The sequence below is a fragment of the Aphelocoma coerulescens genome, chromosome 5 (genome assembly GCF_041296385.1).
Source record: "Aphelocoma coerulescens isolate FSJ_1873_10779 chromosome 5, UR_Acoe_1.0, whole genome shotgun sequence".
Classification (NCBI taxonomy): domain Eukaryota; kingdom Metazoa; phylum Chordata; class Aves; order Passeriformes; family Corvidae; genus Aphelocoma; species Aphelocoma coerulescens.
The window spans coordinates 14,048,995-14,062,336 of record NC_091019.1 but is presented as its reverse complement, the minus strand read 5'-3'; the positions used below and the strand labels follow the sequence as shown (position 1 = coordinate 14,062,336).

The 13,342-nt window shown below is 67.6% G+C and overlaps 2 protein-coding genes across 2 annotated transcripts; both read right to left on the bottom strand.

Moving 5' to 3' along the window:
• Positions 1-380: 380 nt before the first annotated feature.
• Positions 381-6,710, bottom strand: LOC138111002 (antigen WC1.1-like). The gene is made up of 14 exons (XM_069016156.1): positions 6,641-6,710; positions 6,037-6,213; positions 4,500-4,832; positions 4,094-4,411; positions 3,715-4,020; positions 3,327-3,641; positions 2,853-3,212; positions 2,469-2,777; positions 2,011-2,382; positions 1,784-1,927; positions 1,539-1,634; positions 1,242-1,325; positions 686-1,008; positions 381-395 (listed from the first exon to the last, which is right to left on the bottom strand). Exons 1-14 carry the CDS (start codon positions 6,708-6,710, stop codon positions 381-383), a joined length of 3,222 nt encoding a protein of 1,073 aa, XP_068872257.1.
• Positions 6,711-7,953: 1,243 nt separating this feature from the next.
• Positions 7,954-12,606, bottom strand: LOC138111258 (antigen WC1.1-like). Its single transcript, XM_069016698.1, has 13 exons — positions 12,468-12,606; positions 12,077-12,397; positions 11,671-11,988; positions 11,292-11,597; positions 10,904-11,218; positions 10,430-10,789; positions 10,046-10,354; positions 9,588-9,959; positions 9,358-9,501; positions 9,113-9,208; positions 8,816-8,899; positions 8,442-8,582; positions 7,954-8,259 (listed from the first exon to the last, which is right to left on the bottom strand). The coding sequence occupies exons 1-13, from the start codon at positions 12,517-12,519 to the stop codon at positions 8,144-8,146; spliced, it is 2,934 nt and encodes a 977-aa protein (XP_068872799.1). The 5' UTR covers positions 12,520-12,606; the 3' UTR covers positions 7,954-8,143.
• Between the last annotated feature and the right edge of the window lie 736 nt (positions 12,607-13,342).

Here is a 13,342-nt window from a genome sequence, read left to right as displayed (position 1 = left end):
TGCTGCTGAGAGTGGAGCCACGTGGGAGAGGTTCGTGGAGAGCTGTCTCCTGTGGGAGGGACCCCACAGGCTCACAGGGGAAGGACTCCTCTCCCGGAGCAGCGGAAGAAAATCTCGGTGATGAACTGACCAAACCCCCATGCCCTGTCTCCCGGTGCTGTCAGGGGAAGGAGGGAGGGGCAGGGGGGAGAAAAGGTGTGTTTGAGGGTTTATTTTACTTCTCATTATCCTCCTCTGATTCTGTTAGCAATACATTCACTTTGTAACTTTAAGTTCAGCCTGTTTTGCCCTTGAAGTGTTTTTCCCCTCTCTCGTCTGCTCAGCTGAGGCAGGGGAGGGTGAGCAAGACACTCTCCTGGGTGCCTGGCATCGGGCCAGTGTCAAACCACGACAGTCTTTAATAAGAGAAAAAGGGAAATTCAGACAGAAATCCAAGAAAATCCCTACTCAGGAGCTTTTTTCCTGCACTGCTGCACAGGGAGGGGTGACCTCTGTAGGCAGGGCCACCCCTTCCTGGGGACAGGGCCCCACCACAGCACCACACACGTGTCCCCAGGGCTGTGGCATCCTCATGGCGACGGCCCCAGGGCGCTGCTGCCAACATCATCATAGTCTGTGTGCACCGGGGGCTGTTCCGAGGTGGTCCTGGTGGCTCCTGGGGCACTCGGAGGGGAGTAGATCCCACCTTGGGGACAGCACAGAAGGGTGCAGGGGGGCAGACGGCTCCGTGTCCCTCCTGACAGGCCCCACCTGGGCTCTGGCTGCAGCACCCATGGATCTGCAGCCGGATCCCTGCCCACCCCCACAGCCAAACCCTGCCATGGAGTGCCTCTGCAGAGGGGACAGGGCAGCTGGGAGCCCTCTTACCTGTGGGGAGGACACAGATCCACCTCCTCTGTGCCACGCCCTCGGAGATGTCCCCAGTGCTGGGAGCAGGGGGCTCCTGTGCCACACCCAGGGCATCGTCGTAGCCATCCGGGGTTCCGTGCTCGGGCCGGGCAGGGGGCTCTGGGACAGGCACAGGGGTCCATGGCAGTGACCCAGTGGCCCTGGCAGGGGTCTGGCTCTGCCATGCTCAACGGCCTTGTCACCCGGGATGTGCTGGTGGCCCTTGGGTCCCACAGGGAAAGGCCATGCTTGCTACACACTAACAAGAGGGGGACTTGTCCCCTCAGCTCCCCTGCCCGAGTGTGTGCCATGTCCCCAGCACTCCCCACTGAGTTCCTGCCCTGTGGCCCTACCTGGGGTTCCCTCGGTGTCACTCCCCTCCGCGCTGTCCCCGGTGTAATAGGGCAGCTTCTTCACCGACCCCTCTGACAGGGAACCTGCAGGGGAGAAACAGGGACTTGGGTGCGGCCTCAAGCAGCACCGAGGGTGACACAACCTCACACCACACAGAGGGGCTGCCGTGGGACCGAGGGACATCCCCAGCCCCTGGCGAGGAGCCACTGCTGGGCCACCGGGACCCTGAGCTGCCATGGGGCTGTGGGGCAGAGCCCCCTCTCCGGGCAGAGCTGGGCCACAGGGGCTGCACCCACCTGGCCGACTGGGCACCTCCTGGTACTCCGGCATCGCGGTGTAGTCCAGCTCCTCGTAGACAGCGTTGGCGATGGCATCTGCAGCTCTGCCAGGGCCTGGAACGAGATGCAGTGTTTACCTGGGGCCCTGGCCACCGTGGGTGGCACTGGGGGCACCCCTGCCCACCTTCTGGGCCGTTCCGCAGCGCGGGAGCCCCGGAACCCCCAAACCGGGTCTGTGCCAGCCCCCACCCGCCTGGACCCACCTCGGCGCCAGGCGCGGGCACGGCACAGCAGCACGGCCAGGGCGCCCAGGGCCAGGCACAGCAGCGTCCCCAGCACCACGCACAGGACAGCTGGCACAGGCACAGTCCCCACGGTCACCGCTGCGGCTGTGCTGCCACGGACACCTGTGTGGGGACACGGGCAAGAAGTGAGTGGGGGGGGATCCCAGCCATCCTGGTCTTGGGGGTGCTGGCACGGGCAGAGCTACCTGTGCTCGTGGCACCGTCGGGATGGGGGGTAGTGTCTGTCTCAGTGATGCCATCACTGTCCCCATCACAAGCCACGTGGGCGTCCCCGCCTGGGCCGCAGCTCTGCAGATTCCAGGGTGCCGAGGGGCACCCCCAGAGCGAGCGGGCCCCGTCCTCACAGCCCACCCAGGCCAGCCAGGCGGGGGCCGGCTGCTGGGCGGGGAACGCCGACAGCCAGCCCCGGTCCCCACAGCCCAGCTGTTGGCAGACGGTGTTGGCGGTGCCGGGGCTGGTGCCATTGGCACACACGCGGCCCCAGGTGCCGTTGTGAGACACCTCCAGGAACCCGCGGCAGCGCCCGCGGCCGCCCGCCAGCCGCACGGAGAGCTGCTCTGCAAGGGGTGCAGGGCGGTCACGGCACGGCCAGGAACCCCCCGGGGACTCTGCTGGACCCCGATCTAGGGTGCCCGGCACTGACCTGAGCAGACGGCCCCTGCCCCAACTCCACGCCCGCACTGGCGCCATTCCGAACGCCCACATTCCCAGAGAGACTCCTCGGTCCCGGAGCAGTCAGGGATGTACGGCCACAGCGGCCCCGTGCCGGGACCGAAGCGCGCTGAGCTCGGTGCCTCCAGCGCCGTGCCACAGCCCAGCTCCCGGCAGACAACGGCGGCGTCCCGCAGATCCCAGCCTTCCTGGCAGACGGTGCTCCATGTGCCACTGGAATAGACCTCCACGCGCCCGGCACAGCGCCCAGAGCTCCCCACCAGCCGCACCCGCCGGCTGCCTGCGGGCACCGAAGCACCGGGTTGGGGTGGCTGCTTGGGGCACCGCCACCTCCAGCCCTTCTCGGGACACCCACCTGAGCAGACAATGTCTGCCCCATGAGATATGCCAGGAGAGGTAACCACGTTCATCTTGAACCAATCACTGAATGTGTAGTATGCTCCTGTCAGCTCGGTGGTCATCCCCTGGATTGTTTCGATCACCCTCTCAATGATTTTCCTCTCGCTCTCGTCAATCTTCTGCAGGATGGACTTACCACGGACAGCAATGCTGTTGTCCAGCCCTCCACAGCCCATCTCCCTGCACACGTTGCTGAAATTCCATATGAACAAAAGCTCTCCTGGCACACGGCGCCAGGTCCCAGGGCTTATGGCGAACTCCAACCACCCATTGCACCGGGTCTCACCCTCCACCAGCTGCAGGGATTCAACAATGCCTGCAAAATGACCTGATTTAGCCCTTCCCCCCACAACATCCCTGCATCCTCTGCTCCCAATTCTTGGGGGGTCCCAAAAGCCCTTCATACACCTCCCGCAGGTGCCATACACACCTGAGCAGTTGACGGCAGCGGCGTTTCTGGGGGCACAGGGGGGCTTCCCCAGCACGGCCACGGGGCACTCGCCCGGGTGCCGCTCGCTCCCGCTGCAGCCGAAGGCGTCCGGCCGCAGTGGCCCGTCCCCGCTGCCAAAGGAGCCTCCCGGGGGCACGGTGAAGGCGCGGCCGCAGCCCAGGTGGCGGCACAGGACGTGGGCATCGGCCAGCTCCCACTCGCTGGCGCAGACGGACCCCCACGTCCCCCGCACTGCCACCTCCACCCGCCCGGTGCATCCCGAGCTGCTGTTGCCCAGCCGGAAGCCCGTGTAGGCTGTGGCAGAAAGGGCGTTGAGGGGGGCGATGCTGCAGGGACCCCAACAGCCCCCGGTGTCCCCGGCACTTACGGGAGCAGATGACGCTGGCAGGGCCCGTGCTGCAGCCCTGGCTGTGGGGCAGATGCCGGGCACAGGCGCTGAGGAGGGGCTCGGTGCCATTGCACTGGAAGCCCCCGCCCCAGAGCGGCCCTGATCCTGCCCCAAATCGCTCGCTGCCGGGGATGGAGAGCGCCGCTCCACAGCCCAGCTCCCGGCAAACCACCTGCGCCACCTTCATGTCCACCTGATCCTCGCAGACACCCACCCAGGCCCGGCCCTGCCGTACCTCCAGCCGCCCGGCACAGGCTCCATCACCTCCGACCAGCCGGGAAAATCCTGAGGGAGAAGCGCAGGATCAGTGTCCAGGGACGTGCATGAAGTGCCACATCCCCCCCAGTCCGGCTCCTACCTTGGCAAGTAACAGCAGTGTCCCATTCATGGCTGTAGTTATAGGGTCCCCAGCCACGGATCGCGCAGTCCCAGAGAGTGGACTCATTTCCTTTGCAGTCCACCCTGGCCAGACTGACGGGCCCATCCCCTGCACCAAAGCTCTCGAGTGCAGTGTAGGCACCGGCCGCCGAGCCACAGCCCAGATGCTGGCACACCACCTCGGCGTCCTCCATATCCCAGAAGTCATCTCCCACCGAGCCCCAGCGTCCCCGAAGCTTCACTTCCACCCTCCCGGCGCAGGGACTGCCGCCGCCCGCCAGCCTCAGCTCCACGGCATCTGCACCGGGACACCGGCTCGGCTCAGCCCTGCCGGGGATGCTCAAGCACAAGGTGGCAGCCCCGGCACGGCCAGCGCGTCCCCTCACCTCTGCAGGTCACCCCCACATCCCACTCGTGGCCGCAGAAGTGCTGTCCCCACCCGAAGTTCGGACACTGCTCCAGCGCCTCCTCGGTGCCGCGGCAGAAGAAGGGCTGCAGCCAGATGCGCCCGCTGCCCTGCCCGAACGGGGCGTACGGGGACGCCGTGGCCACCCGGCCACAGCCCAGCTGCCGGCACACCACGATGGCCCAGCGGGCTTCCCAGTCGAAGTCGAAGTCGAAGTCGAAGACGCAGACGGAGCCCCACTCACCGCCGTGCTTCACCTCCACGCGCCCGGCACAGCGCCCGCCGCCGCCCACCAGACGCAGCTCCCCGGAGCCTGCGGCACGGAGGGTGCTGAGCCGGGCCCGCCACCGCCGCGGGCCCCGCTCCCGCCGCCCGGCGCTCACCCGCACACAGCCGCACGCACACCAGCAGCCCCAGCGCTACCGCCGGCCCCATGGCCCCGGCCCCGAGCCCAGCGCAGCCAGGGGATGTCTCGGCAGCGCCCGAGCCAACGGAGGCAGCAGCAGCAGCACCAGGGCACCCTTTATCAGCGCCTCATCTCCCGGCTGCGGGGCCGCGGCCTCCAATAACCTGCTCCGTGCCCAAATATGAGGCTCGCCTCCGCTTCTGGCGTCACACAGCCCGCCACAGTGGGCTGCCACCCGGATGTCCCCGGGGGGAGACAGCCCCCCCACAGCACCTGGCCTGCGGGGGCCCTTCCTGCACCCCCCCCGTGCCTCCAACCCCGCTGCCGGAGCCTGCCGAGAGCCATCCTCACTGATGGGGACACGCTGCACCCCAAATCCCACCAAAAGCCGCACTGCGACCACCCTCAGCCCCGGCACCTGCAGAGCCCGAAGCCCCCGTCCTTGGGGTGCTCCCCTCCCGCCGTGCCCGCAGCCCCCGCGGGGGTGGCAGCTGCCGGCTCCCCGGGCCCTCGCGGCGGCGCTGGCACATGGCGCTGCTGCCGCAGCTGCGGCCCCGCGCTCGCCTCGCCGCCAGCGCAGGAAGGAGGCGGTTACCCCCCGGCGGCTCCCGGCGTCGGCATCGACCGCACGCGGCTCCCGACACCTGCGCTGCCACCGAGAACGCCGCGGCTCCGCGCTGCCCCTGCCCCGCCGCCCCGGCCCCCGGCAGCTCGGCGGCCGCGCGCTTCAGGAAACTTCCCCGTCTCACCATTCACCAGGCTCTGTCAGCACGCTCCCAGCGCAGCAATCCACTCTCCCTGCTGGCGCCGCCGCCCCTTCACAGCCGCGGCTCCAGCGACCCGCGCTGGCCCCGCTGGCTCCCCAGAAACCCACACCAGACCTCGCTTCCTCACCGCTTCCACCCCAGGTTTCCCATGCCACGGTCGCAGGTGTCTCCCTCGATAAATCCACTTCCTGCTGGCGCAGGAACACAGAAACAGCCCGAGCTGGTGCCTCCAGAGAGGGTCCCTGAGATTTGACCCCCTCCTGTTCCAAGCACACCAAAGTCCACACTGAAGTCTCTCTTCCTCCTCATCCTCGTCTCCTGCTGTGTCTCTCACTGTCCCTCACCTGGCCGGGGCCACGGTTTCCCGGGCCCTTTGCTATGCAGAGTTCCGGCACTTCCCACGCACAGCAAACCGAGCAGCTGGAACTGCAGCTGCTCCCCATCCACCGGCACCCCAGGAATCCCTCGCTGCGCGGCGGCGGGAGGAGCTGCCCTGCCCCGTCCCTCCGCGCTGCCGGGCACTGCGGCACCGGGCAGTGGCCCGGACCTGCTCCGCTGAGAGACGCACGCACGGCACGGAGCCCAAAGCGGGGCCGGTGGCTGCGGGCACCCGAACCGGAGGCCGGTGTGCGGCTGGGTGCCTGCTGCCCCGGGCAGAGGGGACAGGAGCTCTCCGGGCCCACGGATACCTCTGGGGGCCCTCGGTCGGCTCTGAGGGTCTTTCCCGAGGCTTCCCGTTGGGCTGCTGCATTCCCGCCTCACCAGCCCCTGCTGCTGCGAGGACCTCAGCCACTGCTGCGCCCTTCCCACCTGCAGCAGCTCACCGAGCCGAAGCCAAAGCCCTCCTTCCCTGTTTCCCTCGGCCCCACAGGCTGGGCAGCTGCCGGCTCTCGGGCGCCTGCTGTGCCCAGCCCTGGCCACGCGGCTGCTGCAGGGGCCCCGTCTCACCTGCCTGGACCTGAGGGACAACGAGCTGGGAGCCCACGGCATCCTGCAGCTCTGCCAGCAGCTGCAGCATCCCGCCTGCCCGCTGCGGAGCTTGGGGTGAGGGCCCTGCCACGGCCAAGCCCAGCAATCTCCCTGTGCCCTTCCCCTTTAGCCCACCGTGCCCAGGGATGCTTCTGTGCTTCCAGTTCCTGCCCCACGTCCCCGAGGGATGGCTGATGTACCCGGGATGGAGGTGCCAGCCCCGGAGTGAGGTCCCAGCCCTGGAACTCAGTCTCCAGACAGTTTGCGTTTTGTATTGGTTTTGCATGGCCTGGTTTGTGGTAGCAGGGAGGGCCACAGAGGGGGCTCCTGTGAGAAGCTCCTGCAAGTTTCCACCATGTCTGGCAGAGCCAACGGCTGATGGCTCTGAAGATGGACATGCTGCTGGCCAAAACTGGGCCAATGAGAGAGGGCTTGGTAGCACCTCTGTGATGACATATTTAAGAAGAAAATCAAAACAAAGTCACACAGTTTTGCCTTCCAATCAGAGAAGAGGAGGTGGTGAGAACATGTGAGGAAAACAACATGGGACACCACGGGCAGTGGAGGAGGGGGAGGAGGTGCTCCAGGCCCTGGAGCCGAGGGGCCTCTGCAGGCCGTGGTGCAGACCATGGTGAAGCAGCTGTGCCCCTGCAGCCCACGGGGATCCACGGGGGATGCAGAGATCCACCTGCAGCCCCAGGGGGAGGTGGTGCCCGTGCCAGAGCAGGTGGAGGCCTGGAGGAGGCTGTGTTCCAGTGGAAGACCCGGTGGGGAGAGAGGGCCCCGCTTCCAGGCTGGAGCAGCCTGTCCTTGGGGCCCTGCACCCCGTGGAAGAGACCCACGGCGCAGCAGTTTTGGGAGGACTGTGTGCCCGTGGGAGGGACTCACGCTGCAGCAGGGGCGGGGTGGCTGCTGCTGCTGAGAGTGGAGCCACGTGGGAGAGGTTCGTGGAGAGCTGTCTCCTGTGGGAGGGACCCCACAGGCTCACAGGGGAAGGACTCCTCTCCCGGAGCAGCGGAAGAAAATCTCGGTGATGAACTGACCAAACCCCCATGCCCTGTCTCCCGGTGCCGTCAGGGGAAGGAGGGAGGGGCAGGGGGGAGAAAAGGTGTGTTTGAGGGTTTATTTTACTTCTCATTATCCTCCTCTGATTCTGTTAGCAATACATTCACTTTGTAACTTTAACTTAAGCCTGTTTTGCCCTTGAAGTGTTTTTCCCCTCTCTCGTCTGCTCAGCTGAGGCAGGGGAGGGTGAGCAAGTAACTCTCCTGGGTGCCAGGCATCGGGCCAGCATCAAACCACGACAGTCTTTAATAAGAGAAAAAGGGAAATTCAGACAGAAATCCAAGAAAATCCCTACTCAGGAGCTGTTTTCCTGCACTGCTGCACAGGGAGGGGTGACCTCTGTAGGCAGGGCCACCCCTTCCTGGGGACAGGGCCCCACCACAGCACCACACACGTGTCCCCAGGGCTGCGGCATCCTCATGGCGACGGCCCCAGGGCGCTGCTGCCGACATCATCATAGTCTGTGTGCACCGGGGGCTGTTCCAAGGGGGTCCTGGTGGCTCCTGGGGCACTCGGAGGGGAGTAGATCCCACCTTGGGGACAGCACAGAAGGGTGCAGGGGGGCAGACGGCTCCGTGTCCCTCCTGACAAACCCCACCTGGGCTCTGGCTGCAGCACCCATGGATCTGCAGCCGGATCCCTGCCCACCCCCACAGCCAAACCCTGCCATGGAGTGCCTCTGCAGAGGGGACAGGGCAGCTGGGAGCCCTCTTACCTGTGGGGAGGACACAGATCCACCTCCTCTGTGCCACGCCCTCGGAGATGTCCCCAGTGCTGGGAGCAGGGGGCTCCTGTGCCACACCCAGGGCATCGTCGTAGCCATCCGGGGTTCCGTGCTCGGGCCGGGCAGGGGGCTCTGGGACAGGCACAGGGGTCCATGGCAGTGACCCAGTGGCCCTGGCAGGGGTCTGGCTCTGCCATGCTCAACGGCCTTGTCACCCGGGATGTGCTGGTGGCCCTTGGGTCCCACAGGGAAAGGCCATGCTTGCTACACACTAACAAGAGGGGGACTTGTCCCCTCAGCTCCCCTGCCCGAGTGTGTGCCATGTCCCCAGCACTCCCCACTGAGTTCCTGCCCTGTGGCCCTACCTGGGGTTCCCTCGGTGTCACTCCCCTCCGCGCTGTCCCCAGTGTAATAGGGCAGCTTCTTCACCGACCCCTCTGACAGGGAACCTGCAGGGGAGAAACAGGGACTTGGGTGCGGCCTCAAGTGGCACCGAGGGTGACACAACCTCACACCACACAGAGGGGCTGCCGTGGGACCGAGGGACATCCCCAGCCCCTGGCGAGGAGCCACTGCTGGGCCACCGGGACCCTGAGCTGCCATGGGGCTGTGGGGCAGAGCCCCCTCTCCGGGCAGAGCTGGGCCACAGGGGCTGCACCCACCTGGCCGACTGGGCACCTCCTGGTACTCCGGCATCGCGGTGTAGTCCAGCTCCTCGTAGACAGCGTTGGCGATGGCATCTGCAGCTCTGCCAGGGCCTGGAACGAGACGCAGCGTTTACCTGGGGCCCTGGCCACCGTGGGTGGCACCGGGGGCACCCCTGCCCACCTTCTGAGCTGTTCCGCAGCGCAGGAGCCCCGGAACCCCCAAACCGGGTCTGTGCCAGCCCCCACCCGCCTGGACCCACCTCGGCGCCAGGCGCGGGCACGGCACAGCAGCACAGCCAGGGCGCCCAGGGCCAGGCACAGCAGCGTCCCCAGCACCACGCACAGGACAGTTGGCACAGGCACAGTCCCCACGGTCACCGCTGCGGCTGTGCTGCCACGGACACCTGTGTGGGGACACGGGCAAGAAGTGAGTGGGGGGGGGGGATCCCAGCCATCCTGGTCTTGGGGGTGCTGGCACGGGCAGAGCTACCTGTGCTCGTGGCACCGTCGGGATGGGGGGTAGTGTCCGTCTCAGTGATGCCATCACTGTCCCCATCACAAGCCACGTGGGCGTCCCCGCCTGGGCCACAGCTCTGCAGATTCCAGGGTGCCGAGGGGCACCCCCAGAGCGAGCGGGCCCCGTCCTCACAGCCCACCCAGGCCAGCCAGGCGGGGGCCGGCTGCTGGGCGGGGAACGCCGACAGCCAGCCCCGGTCCCCACAGCCCAGCTGTTGGCAGACGGTGTTGGCGGTGCCGGGGCTGGTGCCATTGGCGCACACGCGGCCCCAGGTGCCGTTGTGGGACACCTCCAGGAACCCGCGGCAGCGCCCGCGGCCGCCCGCCAGCCGCACGGAGAGCTGCTCTGCAAGGGGTGCAGGGCGGTCACGGCACGGCCAGGAACCCCCCGGGGGCTCTGCTGGACCCCGATCTAGGGTGCCCGGCACTGACCTGAGCAGACGGCCCCTGCCCCGCCGCCACGCCCGCACTGGCGCCATTCCGAACGCCCGCATTCCCAGAGAGACTCCTCGGTCCCGGAGCAGTCAGGGATGTACGGCCACAGCGGCCCCGTGCCGGGACCGAAGCGCGCCGAGCTCGGTGCCTCCAGCGCCGTGCCACAGCCCAGCTCCCGGCAGACAACGGCAGCGTCCCGCAGATCCCAGCCTTCCTGGCAGACGGTGCTCCATGTGCCACTGGAATAGACCTCCACGCGCCCGGCACAGCGCCCAGAGCTCCCCACCAGCCGCACCCGCCGGCTGCCTGCGGGCACCGAAGCACCGGGTTGGGGTGGCTGCTTGGGGCACCGCCACCTCCAGCCCTTCTCGGGACACCCACCTGAGCAGACAATGTCTGCCCCATGAGATATGCCAGGAGAGGTAACCACGTTCATCTTGAACCAATCACTGAATGTGTAGTATGCTCCTGTCAGCTCGGTGGTCATCCCCTGGATTGTTTCGATCACCCTCTCAATGATTTTCCTCTCGCTCTCGTCAATGTTCCAGAGGATGTCCTCACCACGGACAGCAATGCTGTTGTCCAGCCCTCCACAGCCCATCTCCCTGCACACGTTGCTGAAATTCCATACGACCAAAAGCTCTCCTGGCACACGGCGCCAGGTCCCAGGGCTTATGGCGAACTCCAACCACCCATTGCACCGGGTCTCACCCTCCACCAGCTGCAGGGATTCAACAATGCCTGCAAAATGACCTGATTTAGCCCTTCCCCCCACAACATCCCTGCATCCTCTGCTCCCAATTCTTGGGGGGTCCCGAAAGCCCCTAATGCACCTCCCGCAGGTGCCGTACACACCTGAGCAGTTGACGGCAGCGGCGTTTCCGGGGGCACAGGGGGGCTTCCCCAGCACGGCCACGGGGCACTCGCCCGGGTGCCGCTCGCTCCCGCTGCAGCCGAAGGCGTCCGGCCGCAGTGGCCCGTCCCCGCTGCCAAAGGAGCCTCCCGGGGGCACGGTGAAGGCGCGGCCGCAGCCCAGGTGGCGGCACAGGACGTGGGCATCGGCCAGCTCCCACTCGCTGGCGCAGACGGACCCCCACGTCCCCCTCACTGCCACCTCCACCCGCCCGGTGCATCCCGAGCTGCTGTTGCCCAGCCGGAAGCCCGTGTAGGCTGTGGCAGAAAGGGCGTTGAGGGGGGCGATGCTGCAGGGACCCCAACAGCCCCCGGTGTCCCCGGCACTTACGGGAGCAGATGACGCTGGCAGGGCCCGTGCTGCAGCCCTGGCTGTGGGGCGGATGCCGGGCACAGGCGCTGAGGAGGGGCTCGGTGCCATTGCACTGGAAGCCCCCGCCCCAGAGCGGCCCCGATCCTGCCCCAAATCGCTCGCTGCCGGGGATGGAGAGCGCCGCTCCACAGCCCAGCTCCCGGCAAACCACCTGCGCCACCTTCATGTCCACCTGATCCTCGCAGACACCCACCCAGGCCCGGCCCTGCCGTACCTCCAGCCGCCCGGCACAGGCTCCATCACCTCCGACCAGCCGGGAAAATCCTGAGGGAGAAGCGCAGGATCAGTGTCCAGGGATGTGCATGAAGTGCCACATCCCCCCCATTCCAGCTCCTACCTTGGCAAGTAACAGCAGTGTCGAAGGTATGGATGCTGCCATAGGGTCCCCAGCCATGGATCTCGCAGTCCCAGAGAGTGGACTCATTTCCTTTGCAGTCCACCCTGGCCAGACTGACGGGCCCATCCCCTGCACCAAAGCTCTCGACGGCAAAGTAGGCACCGGCCGCCGAGCCACAGCCCAGATGCTGGCACACCACCTCGGCGTCCTCCATATCCCAGAAGTCATCTCCCACCGAGCCCCAGCGTCCCCGAAGCTTCACTTCCACCCTCCCGGCGCAGGGACTGCCGCCGCCCGCCAGCCTCAGCTCCACGGCATCTGCACCGGGACACCGGCTCGGCTCAGCCCTGCCGGGGATGCTCAAGCACAAGGTGGCAGCCCCGGCACGGCCAGCGCGTCCCCTCACCTCTGCAGGTCACCCCCACATCCCACTCGTGGCCGCAGAAGTGCTGTCCCCACCCGAAGTTCGGACACTGCTCCAGCGCCTCCTCGGTGCCGCGGCAGAAGAAGGGCTGCAGCCAGATGCGCCCGCTGCCCTGCCCGAACGGGGCGTACGGGGACGCCGTGGCCACCCGGCCACAGCCCAGCTGCCGGCACACCACGATGGCCCAGCGGGCTTCCCAGTCGAAGTCGAAGACGCAGACGGAGCCCCACTCACCGCCGTGCTTCACCTCCACGCGCCCGGCACAGCGCCCGCCGCCGCCCACCAGACGCAGCTCCCCGGAGCCTGCGGCACGGAGGGTGCTGAGCCGGGCCCGCCACCGCCGCGGGCCCCGCTCCCGCCGCCCGGCGCTCACCCGCACACAGCCGCACGCACACCAGCAGCCCCAGCGCCACCGCCGGCCCCATGGCCCCGGCCCCGAGCCCAGCGCAGCCGGGGGATGTCTCGGCAGCGCCCGAGCCAACGGAGGCAGCAGCAGCAGCACCAGGGCACCCTTTATCAGCGCCTCATCTCCCGGCTGCGGGGCCGCGGCCTCCAATAACCTGCTCCGTGCCCAAATATGAGGCTCGCCTCCGCTTCTGGCGTCACACAGCCCGCCACAGTGGGCTGCCACCCGGATGTCCCCGGGGGGAGACAGCCCCCCCACAGCACCTGGCCTGCGGGGGCCCTTCCTGCACCCCCCCGTGCCTCCAACCCCGCTGCCGGAGCCTGCCGAGAGCCATCCTCACTGATGGGGACACGCTGCACCCCAAATCCCACCAAAAGCCGCACTGCGACCACCCTCAGCCCCGGCACCTGCAGAGCCCGAAGCCCCCGTCCTTGGGGTGCTCCCCTCCCGCCGTGCCCGCAGCCCCCGCGGGGGTGGCAGCTGCCGGCTCCCCGGGCCCTCGCGGCGGCGCTGGCACATGGCGCTGCTGCCGCAGCTGCGGCCCCGCGCTCGCCTCGCCGCCAGCGCAGGAAGGAGGCGGTTACCCCCCGGCGGCTCCCGGCGTCGGCATCGACCGCACGCGGCTCCCGACACCTGCGCTGCCACCGAGAACGCCGCGGCTCCGCGCTGCCCCTGCGCCGCGGTGAAGCCACAGTGAGGGGGGCACAGAGCCCACTTGATTCCTGGGGCACCCAGCTGGGTAAGCGGGGACCAAGCAACACCGAAATATAAGCGGTGCAGGAGGGGGCGAGCAGGAGCTGCCTCAAGCAGCTCTGATGTGTATGAGGGTGAGGACGGGGCTG